The sequence below is a fragment of the Oenanthe melanoleuca genome, chromosome 1 (assembly GCF_029582105.1).
Source record: "Oenanthe melanoleuca isolate GR-GAL-2019-014 chromosome 1, OMel1.0, whole genome shotgun sequence".
NCBI classification, from domain to species: domain Eukaryota; kingdom Metazoa; phylum Chordata; class Aves; order Passeriformes; family Muscicapidae; genus Oenanthe; species Oenanthe melanoleuca.
In genome coordinates, this window is record NC_079333.1 from 21,222,519 (window position 1) to 21,247,959 (window position 25,441).

Sequence of the window (25,441 nt, forward strand, 5' to 3'; positions counted from 1 at the left end):
CAGTGGGCGCGACGTCCCCGGGCGGAGGAGGAGGAGGAGGAGGAGGAGGAGGAGGGGGAGGAGGACGAGCGCGCGCCATGGCCCCGCGCGGGCGCTGCCGGTGGGCGCTGCTGCTGGCCTGGCTGCCGGCCGGTGAGTGCGGCTCGGGGCTCACGGCCTCCTCCGGAACCCCGGCCCGCCCGACCCCGGGACACCCCCGCGGCGCCGGGACTCGGGAGGTGCCCTCGGGTTTCGCCCTCGGTTAAGGTGGCGCGGGGTCGAGGGAGCGGCGCCGGCCCCGCTGTGAGGGGAAGGGGCGGCCCGGTCCGCGCGGGGGCGCTGTTCCCCTCGGGGCCCATTCCCGCCCGCGGGACTTTCCCCAGCTCGGTACGGAGCCGTGCGGAGACGAGTTTCGCTCTCGCCAAAGGTGCGGCTGACCTCTCTCCTAGGAGGAAGTGGCCTCCTGCTTCCTGGCAGCCTCCAGTATCGGTCGCGTGTTCTTTCCAACCAGGATAAGAAAGATACTGTTCTGCAGTGGAGTAATGCAATCCAGGTTTAGGAACCAGCCTTAATTTCATGAGTTTTCTTGGAGGAGGTTAATGACAAACATTGGAGGTGCAGTAACATCTGACTGTTCGCTGGGGAGGAACAGTAGAAAATAAGGAACTTACCCTTCAACTTTGGCTGTTTTGCAGAACAGAGGTAATGAGAAAGCATCCCTGCCATGAAGAGATGTGGGTTTTGTTAGTAAAAAGCACACAGTGATTTTGAATGCTTTATTCTTGCCAGAGAGATCCTGTTGTAGGAAATCCACAGAAAACATTCTGTTCCCATGAGCCTTGACAAGTCAGAATACATATGGGGTTTAATTTAATTGACAATGAGATCAAGGTTTTGTCAATCTTGAGAGTTTGAATTGGTTTCTTGTGATTTTCTGCATTAAGACCCCAGAGTCAGCTATTTCACAATGAAAGCTGAAACAAGACATGTTGAACTACAGTGCTTTTAAATAACAGCAACTGTATCTACCTGTCAGCAGTCTGGGCAAGGCTGTGCTACAGCATTGTAAAAACTTGTTTTTTCTAGAGCTTTGCACAGCTGCTTTTTTTTCTATGTTTAAGTGCATGTATATCTTATTTTTCATAAAAGCCTTGGGTTCAGGGGTCTCCCTGGCCCTCTCTGTGTTTATGTGTTATTAAGGCAATTGAGTTTACTCGGTCTGTGCTTTCAGTCGGCTGACGAGGAGTCCCATTTCAAACCAGAAACTGAGCAAGTACTGCATTGACAATACCCTGCTGCAGAATGACTTTTTGAAGCAGCATGCACCTCTGCAGCATCTTTTCTACAGTGTGGAAACTGTGTGAGCTCATACTTGTTTGGAATGTAATGTGGAGGTGGAAGCCTTAGAGGACGCAGAATGATGCTTGACAAAGAATGATATTTGCAGTTGTGGTCCAGATGTTACTACATAATAGTAGCAACTTGTTCTCTTGCTCTCATCCTGAAAACATGGACTAGAGGGAAAATCTTAGAATATCTGATAAAAATAGAGTGTTGGTTCACAGAGACCTGTACAGTTGGTACCTTCAGGTATCCCACTTTCCTTCCTGCCTTTCCTGCTGTCATGCTCCACAGTTAAGAAGCAACTAGTATAGAACTGCAATCCCTGCCTGGTTCTGTGGCATGTATTCCAAACAGGGCATCCCACACTTGCCCTGCACTGTTTGTATTCCCTTATCAAAGGCAACTGGTGATTACTTTGCTATTGTTAATGACAAGCACAACTTACTGTACTATCAAAGTTTAAATAAGATAGAGATGTTTCTGGAGTATAGCTGAACTACAGCATAGCTTGTGAGAAACTTTGTAAAACCTCCCTGAGTGCGTGCAGCTGCTTGGATGGGAAGTGGTGTGGAAGTTGTTAGGATGAGTACGTAACAAATACATAATGATAGCTTAATTTAAAAGGGAGAAAGGGAGTAATTGATGTTTTGAAGTGTTGATAAACAATTAACTGCAGCGCTACAGCCTGAAAGTTGTATTGTCTCAGTCCTGGTCACCACTAGATAATATTATGATGAGTGTCTGAACAAGACCTTGATAAGATTCCTTGGTGTTTATACAAACACTGCAGAACTTTTCTAATTAGGATTAAAAGCCAAGGGAGTCCCATCCCATGTGCTTCTGGGACAGTTTTCCCCATGTAGAAGGAGAACACTGAGTGATGCACTGCATAATGGCTGCTCATGCTTTGGAGAAAAAAAAATCAGTCCATAAGGTGGGCCAATGAAGCTTTCCTCTGTCAGGGAAAGATGGGGCTCATGTTCTAACCAGAGTTTGTAACCCTGGATGACTTCACTGGAGGGGCTGGAAGGTCTATAGGTACAGGTCCTGGATGGGGCCCTAGGAGATGTACTTGGGTCATTGGTCTGGTGCAGATGGTGTGATGGGAGGCCTGAGGAGTCTGTGGCTGATGGCCTCCTGTGTTCCTGTTTGCAGGTTGCCTCTCGCTTCTGGTGACAGTGCAGGATGTTGAGCGTTACACCACCTTATTCGCCACTGTCGTCCTCAAGTGTGACTACAGCACCTCAGCACAGCTGCAAGACGTGGTGGTGACCTGGCGCTTCAAATCCTTCTGCAAGGACCCCATCTTTGACTACTACTCAGCCTGTAAGTGTCAGGCTCGTTTTCCAAGTAATCCCCCTTCAAGTGGGAAGAAAGGGGAAGGCAGACTCACTGGGGTAGTACAGGGTTTTGATCCCTTCCTATGCAAAAACCAGGTGGTGGCATTTCCGTGCAGTCCGAGGAAATGCAGGTCCTGTCTGTGATTTCCTTTGAAATGTCAAGGCCTTATCTGATCGTAGAAATCCCATCCAAAGCAGCTCCTTGGTCCTACTTTGTCATCAACTCAGAATACAGGGCAGTTCAGCTGTGGTTGACACAAGTCAGTCTTAGCAGCCCCATCTTATGCTTTAGCATGTTTGAAAGCAAGGGCCGTGCAGCAAGTGGGCTTCAGGATTCCATGGGGGACCTGTGGTTGGAGCTGGATACCTGTGACCAGATGTTACTGATTTTAGGAAATAGAAGAAACACATGCATTTTGAAGGGTGTGAAGACTTCTAAGTAATAACATTTGGTAGTGGTGGGAGCACTTCATGTGCAGACAGTCTGGTGCCTTAATTCAGAGGTGTTTAATATGGTACACAAACTGCATTTTAGGATAACCACTTGATCCAAAAAGATGATGATTCCTCTATGTTTAGTGTTGGTGTGGCCTCACTTGGAGTATTGTATGTGGTGCTGGGTCCCCAGATTTAAAGATACTAAGGTACTTGAATGCATCCAGAGGAGTGCAACAAACCTGATAAAAGCCCTGGGAGATACATCCCGTGAGGAGCAGCTAAGAACTTCAGGCTTGTCTACTTCAGGAAAAAGGAGACTGAGGGAGGAACCTCATTGCTCTCTACAGCTTCTTGAGAAGCGGAAGTGAAGAGGGAGGTACTGATCTCCTCTTCCTGGTACCCAGTGATAGGAATGGCTCAATACTATATCAGTTGTTTACTACTTTACATTTTAGTCAATCCTGAAGTGATCAGACTGTTGGACTAGATAACCCTGCCAGCTGAACTATTCTGCTCTGTTCTATTGTTTATAAACCCTGCAGAATGTTTAGTTAGCCAGCTATATCATAACTGTACACATAACTGTACACTTACTTACCACTTACTGTTGGTACTTGGTGCCCAAACTCTCCTTTATGCAGTCTGGATGGGTTGGGTAGGCATGTTACCAAGTGCTCTACAGCCTAGTCCCTAAGCAGGTGTGTCCCTGGCTCAGCTGATCCCAGCAGAATGTGAGTGCTTTTAGCCCAGGCTCAAGCTAATAGTCCTGAAGAGAGACTTCATGCTCCATTTTAGATATAGCAGTGAAAGAGCCTTCAACAAGCTTTGTCCTCATCTCTCTTCACTGTGAGCTCTTTGCAAAAAATGCTGACTGAATCAGCTGTTTCCCCAAATCTCAGCTTCTAAATACTTGGAAGTTCAATGTTGGTTTATGATGTGAGTCTGTCAGAAGAGTATTGTACAGAAATTGCCTCCAGTCCTCCACTAATTCTCCTGTGTGTCTTTACATTTAATCCTTGGCTGGAATCAGATAATGGATTATTTTCTGTCTTTATGAGCTCCACAACATGTAATTGGATACAGGAGGGAAAGGGAGACAATTCATAGAGCAGTTCATGTATGTCTGGAGATTTCTTTTGGTAGATAAACACCCTTTTGTTTTAGTTCTAGTACTCCTGGGTGTTCTATTTTATGACTTTTCTCTTTTCAGCTTCATATTGGGAGCTGCCTTCCAGCCTACCACCATTAGCTTCTTTTTACTGTTGTTCTTTCACTTTTGAGTACAGGAGGCATCTCCTCTGCAGCTCCCATATTCTCAAAATCTCTGTCATTCCTGTGCCTCTACTTCTGTTTGGTTTTGAGTACTCCAGAGCAACTTCCTGGTTTGAAGCCATAGTTTGTACTGCTAAACCAAAGCAATTGCACACAATATACTCAAGAATTTCTCTCCTGCTCACAAGAGGATAGAAATTGGTCTTTTGAAATAACTTTTGACACCTCTGATGATGTGTGTTTGTAGCATACCAGGCTGGTTTAGCCCTTGGCCAGGACCCCTCTGACGACTGCAATGACAGCCAGCGGAAGGTGCGCATTGTAATCCAGAAATTTGGGCAGAAGGACCCTGTGCTGGGCATCGACTACCAGCAGCGAAAGATCACCATTCAGAACCGTGAGTGACCTCCCAGGCAGGCAGTGACCTCAGGAACTGCCCAATATCTGGGTCTGCTAAGTGAGGAGAAACATAACATGGCTAATGTCATCTGTAGTTTATATACTGCACATGGTAATGGAATAAGAGCAGTGAAGGGCCCTGTCCCCAGCTGGCCTGAGGGTGTTGGAGGCACTTCAACCTAAGGCTGAGCTGAGGATGCCAGTGCATTTTGCTGAAGGGCACAACAGCTGACGAGCTCAGAGGCTATAATACAGTTCATTCTTCCAAGTACTGCATAATTGTCCAGATGTGCTCCCCGCTGTCCACAGAGATAGATATTGCTCCTGCCAGAAGAGCTATTGGGATTGTTTGCCTAAGAGGGCCAGCGATCTGTATTCCAAAACCAGTAGGGTTGGCTCCCAGCAATACAGAAAACGTGAAGTGGCAGTGAACGCTGTTTGTAGAAGCTCTCAGTGGACTCAAATGAGATTATTTGAAGGTGATGGCTACGCTTGGGAAGAGGGAGATGCAATTACTCTGTGTCTCCCGTAGGCAGAGGGCTGTTTTCAGGTGGAGCCTGAAAGTAGTGTCTGTCAGTCACAAATTGCCCACTGACCTCTCAGTCTCTCTCCTACAGGAGCAGACCTTGTCATCAGTGAGGTTATGTGGTGGGACCATGGCATGTACTACTGCACTGTGGAAGCACCAGGAGATACCTCAGGTGATGCGGACAAAGAAGTTAAGCTGATTGTTCTCCGTAAGTACCTGTGCTTTGTTGCCAAGATACTGCCTCCTGTTCTCCTCCATACCAAGACATCTCCAGCAGTGGAGAGGTGCTCAGTAAGCTACCATGGCCAGATACATCAGGATCAATCATTTTTTTCTCTCCTTTTTTCCCCACAGACTGGCTCACAGTACTCCTCATCATTCTCGGTGGGCTCCTCCTCCTTCTGCTGATCGGGATATGCTGGTGCCAGTGCTGCCCCCAGTATTGCTGCTGCCACATCCAGTGTGGCTGCTGTCCTACACGGTGCTGCTGTAATCAGAAAGGTGAGGTTCAAGTGGATGTGCAAGACAAAAGCTTGGCTGGGAGCTTGCTGAGCTACGATTTCTGCCTTTTGCTTAGCATCCATATAAACAAAGAGACATTTCTTTGGCTGGTGTGACCTCCAAGACCAGCTAATCTGAAATTAGAGGAGGGGATCTCAGATATGTGGAATCTATCTTGCTCCTCTGTGTCCAACTATCAGAAGTTTCTCCTCACTCACACCTCATTACCAGCTTCTCTCACACCATCTAGGGTACAATCAGTTCCCTTGTCTGGGTAGCTCAGGACCTTTCTTTCCTGTCTTGTAGTTCATATGCCTGTGCATGTGAGAAAGGCAAGCAAATGCCTTGATACTAGTCTCTAAACTAGCATTACTTTCAAGTATGTTGCTCTGAGAAGAATTTCTTAAAAATTGGAAATTTTTTATCTGCATGTTCTCTTCAGAGCTGTGCCTTCTACTAGAAAAAGGTACTGTTTAGTTTTCTTTGGGGAAGGAAGTAAGAAGAAAGTGGAGAAAGATAGTCTCTCTTGCTGGTCAGCCTTAGAAGTGCATTCTGAATTTTTGAGGGTTGAAAGAAACTTTGTTTTGTTTGCTTTTTTCAGTAATAAAGTTTCTGCAGCCAGACCTTGTTCTTTTAATAAGGCTACTGTTTGAATTTTGGCTGCTAATTTCATATAACCTCTGCATTCCTGTAACTGAAACTTGGTTAGCAGCAAGTAGACTAGTCCCCCTGAAGCTTACACAGTCTAACAGTAACAAAATACAACAAATAAATTTATTTATCATTGAAATCACCAGGTTCTTCCCTAGATACTACAAGGAGTGGATTTATGAACAAGGATCTCTGTTTGAGGTTTACCTTCAAAACAGCTATTTAGTATAGCTGTGAGAGTTTTAGATTTAAGCTTAATTTGCTTAGCGCTTGCAGAACATCTCTTTTATTGCTAAAACCAAAACTAAACATTGGAGTTCTTACAGGTTGTCATGTAAAATGGGTAGTGCCGAGGAGGCTGTGGAAATCTGGCAGAAAAATAAATTTCTGTGAAGGGAGAGAGAGGTGATGGAGATGAGAGACTCACACCTCCAGAGTTCCCAGTTCTCAGCAAAAAAAGAGATTTGGAGTTTGTGTAAGCTCCTTTCTGTTTTTCTGTGTTGCAGATTATAGCTCGCTCCAGACTGCTGCTGTTATTTCCTCCTGTTAACGAGGAGGGATTCTTGCAGGGTTTTCTAAACCTCTCCATGTTCATGAGAGAAGGTACAGACAAGCCCAGCCTCCTTGACTAGATGCTGGATTCTGTCTCTGTAATTTCCATTGAAGCTGCCTGCCCTTTGTATCCACTTTGCAAAAGATCCATGTGCCTGCTCCTCTCCACTAATAATACACTCTTTACTTCATCCTGCCTCTGACTTACTTTTTTGACACTCCAAGAAATGAACTGGAAGCCTTAAAATCACAAGAAGATAAAGTCAGGGGACATCTTAAAAACAGTGCTGAGGAATAATATTCCATACAGCTGTAGAGAAGGCAGAAATCCTCATCTGGGTACGGTTGCAGGGTGAGTGTGGATGCTTCCTTGCCCATCGTTGGCCACTAGAGGACAGCGTGGATCTGCTGAACAGTTACAGGTCCCAGTGAGTCACGATAATCCTGGGTGCTGTGAATCATGCCATTAACGAGCATGGGTCTGAACCGAGAAATAAAAGGGGAGTTGCATTGTTTGAAATATTCAGGATTGATGTACAGAAATATTAGACATGCCCCAGGAGCAAGCAATTGCATTCCCCATGGAAAGCTCTGAGAAAAGCCCATCAGAGTAAATATACATAAGATCTCCTTCTGTTACTATTTGTTCCTTTTCTGCTGTGGACTTCTAGTAATGAATCAGGGAAAAATAGGATATACTTGCACCTGGGTCTCACTAAGTTGCAAAATATTTTATTTTTATAATTGGCCCAGTAGCTGTTAAAATCTGCCAAAGATGAAGAATAGATTTTTCCAGCAGAGAATAAGTGGAGGGAGCAACACAACTTTCTGGTAACAGGGTAGGAGTTTTGGAATTAGGGTGAATCTGACCTTCCTCAGATAAAAATGTTCACTTTGAAAAGCTCTGAAACTTCTGTTTTGCAGATGGGGAATCAGAGTATATATTGGATTCAAATTGGAAGGCAAAGTATCTGGGGAAGGAACAAGCGCTGGTAGTAATGAAGGAAGAACAGGGCTAATTCTGGATTTTTTCAACTGTAAAGAGAGATCAGAAAATGACAGGGACAGGATTTCTTTGGTCCTAGTGGCAGTCTTCTTGCCTTAAGAGGGAGAATGCTAAGCAGGTATGCCCACAGGTGCTGGACCTTTTACTCCTCAGGACCAAGGTCAAAACACCACTCAGCAGGCTCTAGGACATTCTCAGGGTAAAGTTCTTGGAAGCTGTTACCTCAGACCACGCGGCTTTGAGGATACCAGATTATTAGGATTAAAACTCCTGAAGTTTCCAGCTTTGTAGTTCCCTCTGTTTGAAGCCAGACTGGGGAGGAGTAAGGGGTTTGCAATGGAGAACTAAGTGAAGCTGCGTGAACTGTGGAAAAAAGGAAGGATGTGTTGAGAGGCATGTTCAGTTCCTCTTCTGCTGCAGGTGATGCTCTGGATAAATCCAGTGAAACAGCTGAAGAAGGACATGTTTAATAACTGGAGTGCTGCCTAAAGTGGAGAACTCAGTCCCAAAGAGCATGCAGTCTAAATGCTGCCTACTGCAGTGAACCCAGGGGACAGAATTAATTGGAGCTTAGCTGTAGCCTGGTTTCTTAAAGAAGCAAATCTTATGCAGTCAACTTGTCTGTCTCTCCCTTGATCTCTTTCCCTCCAATAGCTTTTAATTTCATCAGCCAACTTCAGCCAGATTGATCAGAGGGGTAAAAGTCTCAAAGGCAATTATATTCCTATCTGTTTCTTTAACTGTAATGTTTTGTTCATGCCTGACCAGACAAGAGGCTGCAGTAAAAGTCTGTAACTTCTGAAACCCAAGGAAAACCATAAAAGAGAAATTTTTAAAGGTGCTGTTGCTGAAAAGCTTCAGCCAGTAACAACAGACAAACCAGGCTTTGTAATGTCAGGGACTTGCAGAATTTACTTGCTTATAAGCTTAAGTTTAGATGGTTTGTGGTAAAAGAAATAAGTTTCTGTAAGGTGTTTTTAGGTATTCCCCCAAAAGAAGCAGCAATGAGCTATGGTTTGAAGGCAAGTGGGCTTGTCTGTATTGAGGAGGTGAGATATTAAAGCTGAAAAAAGGAAGGTAAATTTGGAGTCTGACCCCATGAATAGGGGTCTGAGTTAGCAGCGGTGGAAACCCTGTGAAAGAAAGAAATTTCCGCTGTTTGCTCTTTTGGTATGCTGGACATTGCTGTTGAGAACAGGAAATTTAGTTTGTTCACCACTTCGACACACTGTCTTAGAGGATTTAATTTTAGCAGTCATTCTGAGGTAAATTATGGAGTGGCAAAAAGAATGGTCAAAAAACTAGAAAGGGAAAAGCTGGACAGTGCACCTCTGAGTGCTGTCTTTGTGAAGCAGAGAGAAAATGATGGAGTGCAGAGTGGAAAATATTATCTGGACAGAACCCACATCATGGTGGCAAGGAAGGGTCCCATTTAGCAGGAAATCAAAGCCAAAAGGGGAAAGGAACAGTGATGAGCTGAAAGAATTTTGAGAGATAGAAAACTGTTGCATGTGTGGATGTATGAAACATTATTTCTGCAGCTCTACTCATAATGGCAGAGCAAGTAGAAGCCTTAACTGAGTTACGTGCTGCATACAATCATTGTGCTATTTGTTCCCAATTGCTGGGACTGGAATCAGAACGTTGGGCAGTAAAATTTTTCTTCTGTTTTAGGTACTTTTTTGAAGATGTACAACTTTGCATTGCAATTTCCTGTGCTCTGTTTTTTACCTTTGTCATAGGGAGAGAGATTTTAAATTTGTGAACTTCCTTTATCCAAAGGCTACAGCCTGTGAAGCAAAATGGTATGTGATTTGCAAGCTGTGCCCTCTGGACAGGTGCTGTAAGCTTTCTTTTTCTTTTACAGTACTGGAACGGCACCAGTTCATGAAGCGGGCTCAGGCACTTGCACCTTGGTTATCGCCCAACGTGTTCTACGGAGCTGGTGACAGGAACTCAAAACTTTCTTCTTACCAGCTGAACCCTCTGCTGCAACAAGGTGAGACCATGGGCATCATTTCAGAGGGAAATCAGGATGAGAAACAGGTAACTTCTTTGGGAAGTTCAACATTGAGGCTTTAGCCTCTCCACCAGAAAAGAGAGAAAGATGTTCCTAGCATAACTGCAAATCCTAGAATGGCAGCTCTGCCACATCTGCAGCACACCATAAACTCATCTAGGTGCATAAAAACAGCCTGTTATCCTAAGTGTCTTGCTCGGCTCAGTGCTGGGTGAAGCAGTTTAACACTAACTAAGGTGTATCTGTGCTACACCCCAGCAACTCCAGAGTAAATATACCCAGCTTATCTTGCTTTGTGTGGCAGAGCAGGGTACTGTCCCTTTGTTCTGCTGTGCTGGTCACGGTCAACTCCTTATAGCCAAAACTGACAGGACAAGTGAGGTGCAATTTGTTTGAGTTCTTATCAAATGTCTAGTCTTCAAATTATTCAGGGCAAAATGCCTTCTGTGCAACAGATCTAGCCTGCATGCAGCAAAAAAAACGGACTCTTTAATGAACCAGGGAAGAATTTCCCTCTCCATTTGTTGCTTATATCTGTACATACGTGTGTGTGTATGTGTGCATACATATAAAAATTTTCATTTTTTATTTTCATTTTCTTTTGCAGTATTTCTTCTGGTTCAATGAAATGTAAAATGAAACACTATGGTCTTTTTCTGATTATTTGTAAATAAAATACGGTATCAGTGCTGTAGGAAAGAAATGTTCCTCTAAATACACAGACTATATTTCCAGGTATGCTGGACTTCTTACCTCTATACTGCCTAAAACATGTTAGATTATGCTACAGCTCATTAGTTATTACTCTTTGCACCATACCTCATTTGGTCTGGATGTGCTGGTTGCGGTGCCTGAGACTTGTGCAGCTCTTGCACTGAGGAGGAGAAGGAGAAGAGAAGCAACTTAGCCACGATCATGAGTGCAGAATGGCCTTCTCGTCAGTGTTTCCTCTTGACTTGCTGTGTTCCCCTGTGCTTTTCTCCTTAGATGTATCTCTGCAGAACAGTCTTCCACTGGTGCAGCCACAAGCCCAGCTTTCCCGTAACAATGGTGTTTTGGACTATCTGGAGTCTGAAATCCATAACCTGAACATGTCCCAGCTGCGGCCGCCCTCCCACCAGCGGCAGGCTGTGCAGCCCAGCTTGCTGTCCTCACTGGGCTCTGACATTGTGCCACCTCCTCTTGCTGACCACATCTCCTCCATCCATGGGAGCAGCAACTCCTCACGGCCGCAAAGAGCTGCCCGCACCCCCAGATCCTGGGAATCTGCAGCAGAGGACAGAAGGGAAAACCGGAGGTGGCCCTTGCCTTCCAGTGGGGATTCTCATTCCAGCTACAGTCAGGAGCCCTGGGACAGGCAGCGAGAGGATCATCCTCAGAGGCAGAGGACAGGTGGCTACAATGGCAGGCCCCAGCACTCCAGACGGGATGTGTCACCCCCACGCCAAGCTGAGAGGGGCAAGAGCAGCAGCAGTTTCTATCCGGAGGAGACCAAGGAGCACTCCAGCCACCATCGTGGTGGGAGGCAGGAGCCTGGGGGAAGGCGAGAATATGAGCACCATGCTGGGAGGAGCAATTACTCTGGCCAGAGGCGGCACAGCTACTCTCCCCCCTCTTCTCGCAGGGGCTCGTGGAGCTCTTCAGAAGAGCAAGTCCGTGTCCCGGTGTCGAACCGCAGGCGAAGGAACCGCAGGTCCCGGGAGTGGCCAGAAGAGAAACCGCCCAGTTATCGCTCCTTAGAAATCATCCCAGCACAGGACAAGAAGCTCAAAGGCAGCGCAGGGACGCGCTCGGTGAGTCAGATGCCTTTGTGCATCTAAGGGAAAAGGTGGGGTTTAGGGAGTCAGAGGGAGTGTTTGCTACTTTCTGTAGCCTGTTGTCTTTCAAATAGAGGCCAAGGAGCAAGGAGTGCTCTGCACAACATGGTTATGAAGAGGCTGCTGAGTACCTGCCTTTTGATAGGCATTGTCTGGATGTAGTGTGTTCAGGGGCAAAGTAAAAAGTCAAATCCCTGGAAGTGTTTAATGCCATGTTGGATGGGGCCCTGAACAACCTGGTCTAGTGGAAGGTCCCTGCCCAGGGTAGGAGAATTGGAACTGGGTGATCTTTAAAGGTCTGTTCAAACCCAAACCATCTATGATTCTGTGATTCTGAAATAAATTAAATTCTCTGAGGGTGACATGTTATATTCCTGTTTTCATCCAGAGGCTTTTGGGATTCTGTGTATATATTGGTGTTAAATAGCTATTCTAGTACTGACTGGAGAGAAAGCACTTCCAGACTAGGCAACAGCATCCATCCCTCTGTAACCATCTCTGGTGTTGGTTTACTTCTGATTTCTTTTAAAATGTGCATGATATTTCTAAGATGGCACATATGGGAAAACATCCAGGTCAGATGGCTAAAGCTACATTAAGTAGGCTATAAGGTCATAGGTGGCATGGATGAAAAATGTGTCATTCTTCAGACAAGCTGGAAGAGGATGACTCCCTTCTTTGGAGCTCCTGAGAACTGAACATACATTATGTGGGCAGTGAACAGCTACTGTTCACAGCTCTGCTTGTCAGTTTGCACTGGAATTAGACTTCAGGTAGCAACCTAAGTGTGAAAAGCTTCATATCCAATTGCTAATCTTCAAATTAGACAGTGTATTCTGCCTGGAAAAAAATGAAGATTCTTTTAAATTGAAAAATGTGAAGTGTCCCTTATCACACATATGCAGAATTTTACCATGTGGGAATATTTTGAGGGGCTGTATGTTGCAGATTACCATTTTCCCTTCTGTGTTGTGGAAGGAAGTGCAATTCTAGTTCCAGCTAGAATGTGTATATGTATGAATGGTTTTTGTTATGGTGCTCAGAACAGAGCAAGTAGGAAGACATAGGATTTTCATTCATCATTCCTTCTTCCTGAATCTTTTATTTTCTCTTGCAGGACAGAGGAAGTTCCCACAGTGGAAGAAGCATAGTCATTTAATGTCAGTACTGAAAGAACTAAGATTCCCACTGGATGACTCCTAGTTTTTCTGCTATTTCGATTGGGATGACTGCTTTTGATTGAACAGAAAAACAGCAATAAAACAGATGAAGTAGCTTCCCCTTAGACTTACAGCTCTGAAGAATATGTATCTAGTGCCATGAAAGCCATACATAACCTATTTTTATTGCTGTGATTTGGAAACTTAGGTTGGGCTAAGTTCTAATGGGCTGAGGTTCATTGGAAACATTCTAGTAGAAACAGCAGATATTTCATGTAAACAGTGTATTCCCAGTCTTTAATGAGAGACACCAGTTCTCTCTAAGTGCAGTGGCACTGCAAGGAGCCCAGTCTGTAGAATGCTGGTGCTTTGCACACCAGTTACCAGAGACAGGTTCCAATGTTCACAGAGTTGTAAAGTCACAAGAAAGCAGAATAATTTAGGTTGAAAAAGGCCTCTGGAGGTCATCTGATCCAGTCCTCTGTGAGCTCTGTGGGAGGAGGCACAACATCTTTGTTGTGCTTCAGAATGTATAATGTTTGTTGCTTCTGCCTGGCTGCCTAACATAGCTGGGACAGTTGCTTCCCCACTAAGCCTCTCTCCCAAACAGGAGGATCACAGTGTTGGGAGAACGTTGAGTGCCTTAATAAGGTTTCACTGGCATGTCTGCAAATTGCCAGCTTTGCTCTTCTTTACTGACTGAAAAACCTGCTTCACTTTGAGCTTAGATCTTAGTGCCTTAAAAGATACTTGTTGAAGCCTTTCATCCAGACTTGAATTTATTTGTAAACTTAAAGGGCTAAAATTACCAAAGTTGGTCCTTCCCTATATGGACTGAGCAAGTATGACTACTCTCCTTTACACAATGGACCAGAATTTCCTTCAGCTCAAGGAAGCATGGTTTTGATGAATATAACTTGCCTAAGCCATGTTCTCTTTTCCATACGTTTTATATTCTCCCTTTCCTCTCCATGCCATATACATGGGTGGGATAAAGGGCTCTGAAGAAGTCCTACAGTTGCCATTTTTACTACTGACACTTACACCAACCCTGCATGTGTGGTGTATCTGGAGCTGGATTGTAGGGTTTCCTCAGTTTTCACCCTAGAATACAAAATTTCTATATCCTTTGAGACCAGTTGTGGAGGAGAACTTGTCATTTCTCCTTGATGTGATTAATCCACTATTTTAATTTAAAATGTGCAGAGAAAGAGCTTTCTGGATGCTGGCTGCTTCTACGGGAAACTGTCCTGCCAGAGGTACTTCTTGGATTTAAGAGACTCCACAGTTGGCAAGGAGCTTTTGGAGAATTTTGTGAATTGTTTTGTAACCCAGAGGCACTGGAGATTGGCCAGTACCAATGACTGTCTTGCCTAGCTTATTTCCCAGACGGTGCCACATGGGACACTTGCTACTTTAATGTTTGTTCTTTAATGTCCTAATTACTGATGTGCTTATGCTTTTCCCTGGAAGACTTGGAGAGACTTACTTTGTCCACCTCCATTTTTTCTTTTCTTTGGACAATGATGGGAAACATCACACTTTGAACAAATGGTCCCAGCTGGATATCCAATGCAGTTGCTGGTCAACCCAGGGCTACTCCAGAGTGCCCACCTTCCCACAGTTTCTTGGCTGAACATGCTTATTCATAATTCCAGCCTATGGAGATAAAGCAGGAGGACCAACGAGCCTCTCTGGTTCACTTTGTTTCAGAACTGCCAGCCTACTTTTTGAAGACAGAGGGTTTCTTTACTGATTACAGCTGATGGGTCTCACAAATTTTTTTTTTAAAGAGCTAAAAGAGTAACTCCAATGTTTGAATTCAAGAAAGGAGGGCTGCAATTAGCATAGTACTTCTCTGCGTTAGGCCCAGACTGAACAAGGTGAATTGACCCATGAGTCACATTTGAAATATAGGGAACTGTGTTTGCAGAACTTGCAAAGCTAGGATCATTCTTTAATCTATTAGCCACTCTCTGGAATATTTTTTTCTAATTTTATGATATGCTTAGGATTTTATGAGCCAGCTTTTTTTATGATGGACTGGTATTTTTATTAGTTAAGATGCGTTTATGATGACTGCAATGACAGAAAATTATATGGAGCTGCTTCTTTCAAAAGTAGCAACCAGTTTTTACATTAGCTTTACCCTGACTTTTAGCAGATAGACAGGGCCCTGGAAGCTGAATTGGTAACTTGGAATTTGACTCTCTCCTTGTGCCTCCAATAGGTTCATTCATTCATAGGCTCATACATCATGCATGACAACTTTTTCCTGTCCTAGCCCAAATGTCCAGGCTTCAGGAAAGGGCTGCCTCTTTCTCCATCAAAGAGTTAAGGCTATTTGAGACATGTGGTGAGATCCCAAGATAGTTGCAAGGAAGGAGTTCACTTTCCTTCACATTCAAGTGTGTACAAGCGAACACGTACCCAGCAAGTCTTCCCAAGAACAAGAAGCCCCTCGCACTGCAAGAAATCCAAGATGATTGTCTCTGTAACAGGAACAACTGTTGGAGTTGCTGGAGTATGAGCATGCTAACAGCAGATGTGCTTTTTTATCTCCATCCTATGAAGGAGCCCTCCATCTTTATTTGTCCTGTAGTGCCCATAATTGCGCTAGGGTGACTAATTGTAGATTTGTGAACACAATTCACAAATTGTGAAATCTGAAGGGTTTTATGTATATTGTACTGGATTTCCTCTTCAGTCACTTCGTTCATGTTTATAGAAACATTAAACAAAACTCTTCAGGGAAAATTGATCATATCTCCATGTTAATTCTGTAACTTCTTAAATTGTGACAGAAGTAGATTGGGTGATCCAGCAGGGAAGCAGAAATGATACCAGGCTTACTGGTTTGCAAACCACTGTGGTTCATAAAGCACCAGTTGGTGGGCTGTGAAATAACGACAAAGGAAATCTGTCTTTGTGTGCTTCTTCAACTGCAAGCAGACAGAAAAGTGAGAAGGAAATAGGCTCTGCTTTGGGTGCTTATTTCTGATTTTAGTTGGCTATAAATGAAACCCATTGTGTTAGTATTGCACAATACAATATGCACCCTTTTCCAGTAAGATCACAGGGTCTTTGACTTTTTAAGAGAGAGAAAGCTCCAACAGAGCACACTGAAAGAAATAACAGCAGGAAATATCCTAGCTTCATTCTTTCTAAATTTCAATTTATTCATGCTTAATTTTTTAGCTATTCCAGAGAGCTGGGGTTCATATGTCAGCCCATTCATGATGGAAAAATTTGAATATTTCACATAGGAGAGTTATTCCTCTTCTAGATTTTTGTTTTCTTGTTCTTGCCAGAAGAACAAGGAATATACCTTACTCCCAAAGAATGAATCTTCTGTCTCAGATAAAGTGCCTTCAAAGCCAGTGGCATTACCCTAATTTAAAATAATGTCATGAGTAAATGGCCATGCCATGCAGGGCTAGATAAGGTAACCCATGCTACAGTCAGCTGCTTTCTACCTCAGAACAGAGATGCATAAGAGAGATAAAGAATCGTGTCATTTTTCTTTGATTAAGAAAGTACTTTGCAATATCTGGCTTTCTTGCTTATTTGCAGAGCACCCTGCCATTCTGGAATGCCATTCTAGGAATGGGGGGGAAAGGGCTGCTTCTGTGCAATCATTGATCTGGTCTTGGCAAGTGCTTGTTTGGCACTAGAAAGTGCTGAAATGCCCAGTTGCTATCTCTGGGATTGTATTCATGATACCACTGCCTAAAGTTAGGCTGACTTCAGGGCTGGGGAACTTGCCTTGTGTGATAACAGCCACAATGCAAAGCTCTTCAGCAGTATGAATTACCACACAGGGCAGCTAAGTCCCTTCTGTTACTACCTCCTGCAATACATCAGTTTAAAAACCCACTTAAGAGCCTCCCATTTGTTGACCTGACATTAGAAAGAAATGACACTTGAGGTTATCTTAAATTAACCCCTGTAAGTAATGACTGCTCATTCCTATTTCTACTAAGTTTTAATGCCTTGTGATGGACTTCTGAATGTTATTCCAGCTGTAAAAGAAGATGATAAATGTGTAGCTTCTCTTCAATGACTGTCAAATATCTAATTGAAATATAAGAAAACTTTCAACCTGTTGCTCTAGTGTGTTCTTCCTAGACCACAAATTAGTCTTTGCACCAGAAGTGGAACTGAAAAGTCTCTGTTCTTATTTCTCAAGTTAACCTTTTTACACATCAGTAAGAATCTTCCATTAGTTTTTTGGGGAACTTTTTTGAACAAAAATGCAAAATGTGTTGCTTGCATGTGGGATTTAATTTTTTTCTTATTTTGGGAGACTTTTTTTCTTTATTTTTCTAAGAAAAAAGATCATTTGGATCAATATCTAGAGAGTGGGAAAATGTCTGGAAACCACTGGCAGCCCTCTTCAATTATGTACTCACTGTAGCTTGGCTGCTGTGTCTGTAAAATGAGAACACTTAGTGTTTGGTTCTAAAGCACTTGGAGCACCATGAGAGGTAAAGTCCTCTAGAAATCTTGTTTGGTTGATAAATGAAGGTACTGGTTGAGCTTTTCACACTTCCCAGATGTGAGAATCACTTAATAAATAAGTGGTTGACATAAGAATGGAAATCTGTTGGGTCTCAACATAGTATGCCTAATTTCTGTCCTCCCATTCCTCCATCTGATATCCTTTGTGGTTCAGCATTGCAGCCTTTTTGTCTCTTGCCCCTGACTGCACATGCCAAACACAGGTGACAGAAGCTACTGAAGACCCAAGGGGCACTTGGAACAATTGTAGGGAAAGCATTCCCTACAGCAGCAATGCAGCTACTTTTTGACTGGGACTGGGGAGCCTTGGGAGGTGTTACCATAGAATCTTAAGAATGGTTTGCATTGGAAGGGACCTTACAAGATCATCTCATCCACCCCGCCCCTTAGGTAGGGACACCTTCCACTAGACCAGGTTGCTCAAAGCTCCATCCAAGCTGGCCTTGAACACTTCCAGTATCCACAGTTTCTCAGAGCAAGCTGTGCAGTGTGTCACCACCTTCACAATAAAGAATTCTTCCTTCATCCAATCTAAATCTACCCTCTTTCAATTTAAACCTGTTTCCCTTTCACCTGTCAACACAAGCCTTGGTCAAGTCTTTGTGTTTCTTATAAGAACCCTTTATGTATTGAAAAAATGCAATAAGATCTCCCTGGAGCTTTCTCTCCAGGCTAAACAGCCCCAGTTCTTTCAGCCTTTCCCCATGGGAAAGGTGTTCCAACCCCATGATCGTTTTTTGTGCCACTCTGGATCTGTTCCAACAGCTCTGTGTTTCTTGGGCTGGGGATCCTGGAGCTGGATGTTCCTCCTGATAAGTTTGGCACTGTCTCAGGTGTATTCTCATCTACTCAACCTGGGCAAAAAGAGTTGGTCACAGGGAAACAAGTGTGAGAGGGGTGCTCACCTCTCTGCACCATTTGGTTAATACATTTGCTGTAAATGGAGAGGAAACTGGTTTAACAACTGCAGGTAAGTGCCAACTGTCAGAGCAGTTGGGATTTGAGCACAGAAAGAGTGGGAGCAAAATTTAGCCCAACTCTAGCTACTACTAATGTGGAGTTTGGTCAGTTTATGGAAGGGGCCTCTATGACATGGTTGTCTGCAAAAGTAGGGGGACTCAGTGACCCAGAAGCTGCCTTCCACATCACTTGGGCTCAGGTCAGATTGACCCTCCATTACCAAATCTCAATAACAGGTCCAGAGTCCTCCACAGCTTCTTGCCTGTCCCACTGAGCTGGATGTGCTTGCAAAAGAGCAAATGGGGAAACAAAGCAGGACCTTTGACCCCTTGCTACCACTATATTAGCTCTGCATAAATGCCGGGGTCTCATAAGCACCCACCTCAGCTTGGACCTGAGAAAGAGAGAAAGCAGAACAGGTAAGAGCTGAACTCTCTGTTCTGGGTGGCATGGACTTTGTGACTGGTGTATCTAGATCATAGACAAAATGAGTGGAGGTAGTCTTCTCTTTTGCCCCATCTCCTACTGCAAACCAAAGTGTGAGTCCTCCTCACACTCCATAGCCAGGAATGGTGCTGAAAGAGAGGAGGGTGGGAGTACCTGGGGTGACCTGCTCTGATTCTGAGTGATGGATGCTTCATAAGACATTCATAGGAGGATCAAGCCCATGGTGGGAACTGCAGAATTTCAGTGTTGGGAGATACATGAGATACGTAAGCCTTCGCCAGGTGCCTTCACCACAGGAACTGAAGGTTCTAAAGTGGGTAAGAGCACCTGTTCATGCTCCTGGGAAGCAAATTTCTGCCTTTTGTACACAGAGAGAAACTGGCTCTGAGATTAAAAATCAAGGAAGGGTAATAAAGGAGCAACTGTGCAAACATCCAGTTAACTGGTAGCTTTTGGAGGTAATCTGTGCACAGAAGGAAATAAAAATGGATAGAAATCTCCTTACTGTGGGATAAGACGGAACATTGACTTGTGACTACCTGGTACAGGATTTAGCAAAGCATTCACATATAATAGACTTTCAGCCTATTTTGCCATTTCAATTCCTATGTTCAATATTTTCTTCATGTTGCTCTGGGTGACGCAGCCCTCTAATTTGGGGCATGAAATAACTTTTATTTCTAAACATCTTTTTAAGTGTGGTGTGTTTGAAAGCTTGTTGAGATGTAATATCGTATCTTCAGTGTACCAAGTAGCAAATTTTCAATTCTCCAATTCCGACTTTTTTAAAAGACGAAAGTAAAGGAAGTCAGGTGAAGCTAAATTTTGCACTCACTCTCTTTTGGGAACTTGTTCTGCTTGGTCTGCTGCATTAATCCCAGAGTGAAAAAGACAAGGGAACCTAGTTAGAGACTTGGGACTTTCCTCAACTAAAGCAAGATGAAGTACTCAAATGACAGGGTCACTAAGATGATCATTGTATGTAACATACTAACAAGCACAATGCTCTTTACAGCAATTTACCAATACAAACAAAATTAAGAAATCCCACAATATGAATTTTTCAGTGGTACTTAAGCATGGAGGAAATCTATTCTGACCTCTGGCAGAGGTTTGCTCATGTGCTGAAACAAAGGATTTTAGCTCTCATGTAAAAGAACTAGCTTTAACTGTTCATATTTCTTTGAGCTCTGAAAGTTTTAATTGTGGATATTTGTGATTATACAAATAAGAGGTCACCTTCATTTTTATACTGCCTTTTCCTCGCTTCTTCAGAGGAAATGCATCATGATTTTCTATTCTTGTCTTCATTTATTGGTTAGGTTTGTTGCAAAAACCTGGTGTTAAACCAACATGTTTTATTTCTCTGAAAACAACCCAAACATTGTATGCTGATTCCTGCAGGTCTCTCTGTGTAGAGAGCAGAACCGGTACTCAAACCATGCTGCAATCCAGGGCATTGGTGATAGCTCTGATTCTGCTCCTTAGCACCACTCTCCCCGGTAAGTCTGAAAAGCTTTGCTGTTTGCCTGAGACAAAGCTCAGCTCTACAGGTTCTCATGCATCGTGAAGTAAGACTGAAGCACAATAATTCAGTTGAAGACCATGAATACACAGTGCTTGGCAGTGTGGAACAAGTCAGTAGAGAACTGGCATGAAAACTGCCCATACTTTGTGCAGATGCTCTGCCATGGAAGGTCTATGACTTAGATACCCATGACTGGGTGAAGAGGGGGTGCTGAATGCTGTAGAGTGAATTCTGGGAGAGGTTCTGAATCTCAGAATTTCAAATCTCTTCCCTTGCACCTGGGGGAAGACACCAGAGACACTAGTGACATGAGAAGCCTCATGGGGTTTTGTCTTTTTTCACAGAAGTGCAGTCAAAATCCATCTTTGAGAGAGACCGTCGTGACTTGCTGGCCATCCCTGAAGCTATTGTATCTTACTGCTATGAAGCATTTAACAAGGTGTCTCCTAAAGTCAGTCAGTTCTTGTTGGATACTGTCCAGAGTCCAACAGTTATTGCGGCCAGGTATGGAAAGCTTGTCTGTACTAACCCTCCAATATACATGTGTGAAAAGGGAGAGGGAGGTGTGGGAGAGATTAATCAACTGTCTTTATGGGAAGATCTGAGGAGAAATTAATCAGCAACCAAAGCCTGATGTACCAAGGGAGCAAGGTGCTGGAAGGTGGGGTGAGGTGATACAGTCTCCTCTGAGCTCTTCCCAGGGAGGCACATTGTACATGACAATATTCACAGGGATGGCTGGTACTGCTCTTTATCCATCAGTAGTGAGGGAAGAGGCTGCTGGCTGGTGAGGAATCAGCTCCTCTGGAAGAGTGTTGCAGTGCTGTGAGGGGCTGAGTACTCAGTATGCCAAGATCACTTGGTGCAAATCACAGAACTGGCTCTAGATGTGCATATGTCTTGCTCAAGTAGGGGAATGAATTTCCTCACAAAAGGAAAAGCATGATCACCCTACAGATAGTTTCATGTAAATCATGGCACACACTATTCCTGTCTTCTGAGGAAAGCCCCTCTAGGACTGCTGAGGAGCTCTGCTCTGTAGTGGTAACTACAGCAGATGGGGATTACCCTCACATACTTGCATATCTTACCATATACTCTTTTGTCTCCTGCAGACAGAGAATCGCCAAAGAAGCAACTAAAGTCAGTATAATGCTTGAACAGCTGATTGAAAAAATAAAGAACATGTGGTACACAAGAATCCTAGGCTATTAGCCAAATGAAGACAAGCCAGTGTTTCCTGATGTGAGTGTGTAACACCCTGCAGTGTCCTCTTTCCCCCTGCCCCTCCCACGGACTGTGATCAGTCAATAAGACAGAATCGATGCTCCTCTTAATGCCACTAGAGGGAACCCACCTTCAAAGACCAAAAGATGGAAGGCATCTGCTGAAGGCATCTGCTGAAGCTTCTCCGGAAAAAAAATCAAGCGGCTGGGCGCGGAGAAGGCAATATAGAGATTGTAGAGTTCTTCCGTAGCCAAATCTTGAAAATTAATTCCTCCTGACTGGCTTGGTCATTGCCCCTCTAATAAAAAAATGTTGGTTGTTACACTTCCTTAAGTTTCTTATTTGTATTAACCATTATGGAATCTGACTCACCTTGGCATCCCATTCTGCTGAGAATGTAGCTGTGATTCACATGAAGTTTTTGCAGGCAATGCTAACAAATGCTGAGTGTTCAGGCACTTTTAACTAAGCTCAGATTCTTCTTGGGTGGAGGAGGCACTACCAGAGCATCTTTCAGAGTAGCCACGACTGTGTAACTGATTGTGTTCCTTGGTTAGGTAGGAAGCAAGTAGATGCACCTGTATCGTGAAGCTGAAGATTTCAGATAATTTGGGAAAACATGTGCCAGTAAATTAAACTGTCCATCTAAACAACATCCAACCTAAACAGGGCTTTGGAAGTGTGTTTCATTGGCCAGCCAGAAAGGCTACTGAATGAGCTTTTTAAAAGGAGAAATGAGTGGAGAAGTGCTCAGTATCTTGACCAGTTTATGAGAGGGACACCTATGCCCAGCACTGTGCATGAAGACCTGACAGGTCTTCATCAGTGCTGTGTAACTGCATCAGCCCAGATGTGCACACTGGACAAAGAAATCCATCTTCTTTCTCACTAAGCAAGCAGAAGCAAGTAGGCAATTTTTCTGAAATCATAGTGGGAGACAATGGCATAGGCTAAAGCATGCCCATTATTTTGTTGTTTTGTTTTGTTTCTTTAATTATCAATCAGATCAGCTATAAGCTTGCACTTAGCCACTTGCCTGAAATAAAATCCCCAAATTTTCCATTTCCTTTGTCCCAGCAGCTCAGTGTGCAATTACAATAAAATCAGTGTCCCCATGCAGAACAGCAAGTTCTTCCATCTCCAGTGACTTCACCACTTCTGCAGAGCCCTTTTGCAGGTTATTCATTGCTGCTTGTTTTCCTTAGGCAGTCTGTGCTTCTCTGGCCACAATGAACGAACATGCATATTATGTAAATGCACCAGTATTTAGGAGGAAAGGCAGAAGTTTCGGCTGATAAGAACAGCAAGAACATTTACCACATGAAAAAGCCAGGATCTTTAGCTCTTTTGCTACAGGGATGATTTCCTTCCTTCTTGTTTTGCATGTGTCTGTTCAATTTTTTTTCCCCCTAAATAATCACTTTTAAGGAGAAGCCCTGCAACTTAAATCCTATCTTATCCCAAGGAAAAATTCAGCATTCTGAATTTTCTCAGAATAGAGCTTGTTTTTCTGGCATTTCAAAAGCTGGTTTTTTTTAAAGAACAAAAGTCATGAGTTATATGAAAGAGCCTAATATTCTCTTAAGAATTTGGTTTCCTGGAAATTGGTGCTTCAGCCTTTGCAATTTATTTGCATGCACTGCCAAAAAGAGTAGGAAAAGGTTTGGAAAATATAGGGGTCCTCACGTTGCATTTTGAGCCTATTGTGTGACTTCACCAATGCAACACAGTGGCATTTCTGTATTGCATCACTGCCCAGCTGGAGCAGCGCAGTAGCTGGTATGAATTCTGTGCTAAAACTTAACAAAGTTGACATTTTGTTAAGTACACTTAATTATGTCCTTTTGCTTCTTTTCAATGTAACCTCCAGAAAATCCAAGGCAGACGAATCCTGATTAGCAGTTTGATGTCTGATTTTAGTAGATGAACAAAACAGAATCAGACTGTAGATCTCTCTGTTCATTTGTAATCAATCTCCTGATCTGTAATTAGTTATCTATGCATTTTTACACTTGAGAAAAATAAGTAGAAAACCTTCCAGGTAGTTAATCTCTTGTACAATCTGTGACGTGGGGCAACCTATGAAGAGCAAACTAGACAACCTTCCACTGCCATTTCTACCCCTGATGTTACTGGCATCCTTTGAGACAGACTCTAGCAGCTGAGATAGCATTCAGGCTGGGATTGGGTAGAGGAGAAAAAATATTTTTATCCTAAAAAGGACCCTGAGGCAAATTCATGAGACATGTAATGAGAGAGCTTTTTTTTATCTCAATGTTAAAATACTTAATATATACTCTCAATTTTCAATTGGAATAAACACGTTAATCTGTAATTTCTTTTTAAAATATGTACAGAAATCACTTCCTATGTGATGTCTGTTGCAGAGTTCACGGAGTGCTTCAAGATTCTTGGAGAGGCTTTGTACGAGAAACATTAGTTATAGTGAGATTCATGTCATAGAAACTCTCTTGCTGAGTAATTATAATTAACTTTTCAGATTTGGAAAAGCTTGTGGTGCAACTGGTTCAACTGAGTCAATTAAAATGAACTCTTAAGAAATGTCAGTTTTCTGTTGTTTCTGAGATGGGGGAATAACCCTTCAGGTGTTCATGACTTCTGCAAAAAAACACCCTTTCTTGGAAAGTATTTGTTATGCTGGGTACTTTACACCATTTTCAGTGGCTCGGAGTTTTGATGGCTTTTACACTTCCTAGCTCCCCTCATCTCTTTAACACTTGGAAAAATTAATGCTAAGAGAACACATGCCTCGGGCTCCGTGCTGCTTTGAGCAGTGGTTGCTGCCCTTGTCGACGAACAGCCCAAGTCCTTCGGCACCAGAAAGTCCAGCGCAGGATGTTTGAGAAGGCAAGGACTGGAAAAAGTGTTGTAAAATATTTGAAACCTATGGCTGGTACTCACGCCAACACGCATTCTATCTGAGGGTATCGCAGTTTTTGTCCTCTAGTGAGGACCGTGTGGGCAGGCATAACAAGGCGAAGGAGCAAGCTCAGATGCCAGACGCGCACTATGGCACAAGCCATCGTTCTGAAGGTTCTGCCCTTCCCCACGGATTTCAGCAAAGAGGCTTTTCCGGATTTTAAACGTAAACGCCAAAACCACAAACGGGGCGCTTGTGAGTGCATGGGTACGTGAAGTCAGTAAGGAAGAAAAGGCACAGGGATGCAGCGGGTGTGCTGGGCAGCGCTCCCCCGGCGGGACCCCGGGCCTTGCGTGCCGGCAGGGCGGCCGGGATCAGTCACCTCCCGCTCCCTCACAGGGCTCGGCGGGACCCCGGGCCTTGCGTGCCGGCAGGGCGGCCGGGATCAGTCACCTCCCGCTCCCTCACAGGGCTCGGCGGGACCCCGGGCCTTGCGTGCCGGCACGGCGGCCGGGATCAGTCACTTCCCGCTCCCTCACAGGGATCAGCGGGACCCCGGGCCTTGCGTGCCGGCAGGGCGGCCGGGATCAGTCCCCTCCCGCTCCCTCACAGGGCTCGGCGGGACCCCGGGCCTTGCGTGCCGGCACGGCGGCCGGGATCAGTCAGCGCCCGCTCGCTTTCGCTCCCCGCCCGCGCTCCCGGCCGCAGGGCGGGCGCTGACTCAGAGCGGCACCGCCGCCGCAGCCGCTTCGCACGCGATGTCTCAGGTCCCCTCATCCCCCTCACGGGGAGCGCAGGCACGCTCGGGCGGCGGGAGCCGCCTGGGGAGGACAAGGGGGCCCCAGCCCAGCAGGGGATGCTCGGGGAGG

General features: G+C 44.3%; 2 protein-coding genes across 2 annotated transcripts; both read left to right on the forward strand.

Moving 5' to 3' along the window:
* Positions 1-42: 42 nt before the first annotated feature.
* On the forward strand, positions 43-17,109 carry ILDR1 (immunoglobulin like domain containing receptor 1). Its single transcript, XM_056485339.1, has 8 exons — positions 43-132; positions 2,479-2,649; positions 4,621-4,770; positions 5,390-5,509; positions 5,656-5,802; positions 9,879-10,010; positions 11,019-11,824; positions 12,966-17,109. Exons 1-8 carry the CDS (start codon positions 78-80, stop codon positions 13,005-13,007), a joined length of 1,623 nt encoding a protein of 540 aa, XP_056341314.1. The 5' UTR covers positions 43-77; the 3' UTR covers positions 13,008-17,109.
* Positions 17,110-18,658: 1,549 nt separating this feature from the next.
* Positions 18,659-22,019, forward strand: LOC130255358 (apovitellenin-1-like). The gene is made up of 5 exons (XM_056495931.1): positions 18,659-18,908; positions 20,341-20,438; positions 20,809-20,968; positions 21,580-21,709; positions 21,811-22,019. The coding sequence occupies exons 1-4, from the start codon at positions 18,847-18,849 to the stop codon at positions 21,677-21,679; spliced, it is 420 nt and encodes a 139-aa protein (XP_056351906.1). The 5' UTR covers positions 18,659-18,846; the 3' UTR covers positions 21,680-21,709; positions 21,811-22,019.
* The last annotated feature ends 3,422 nt before the right edge of the window (positions 22,020-25,441 follow it).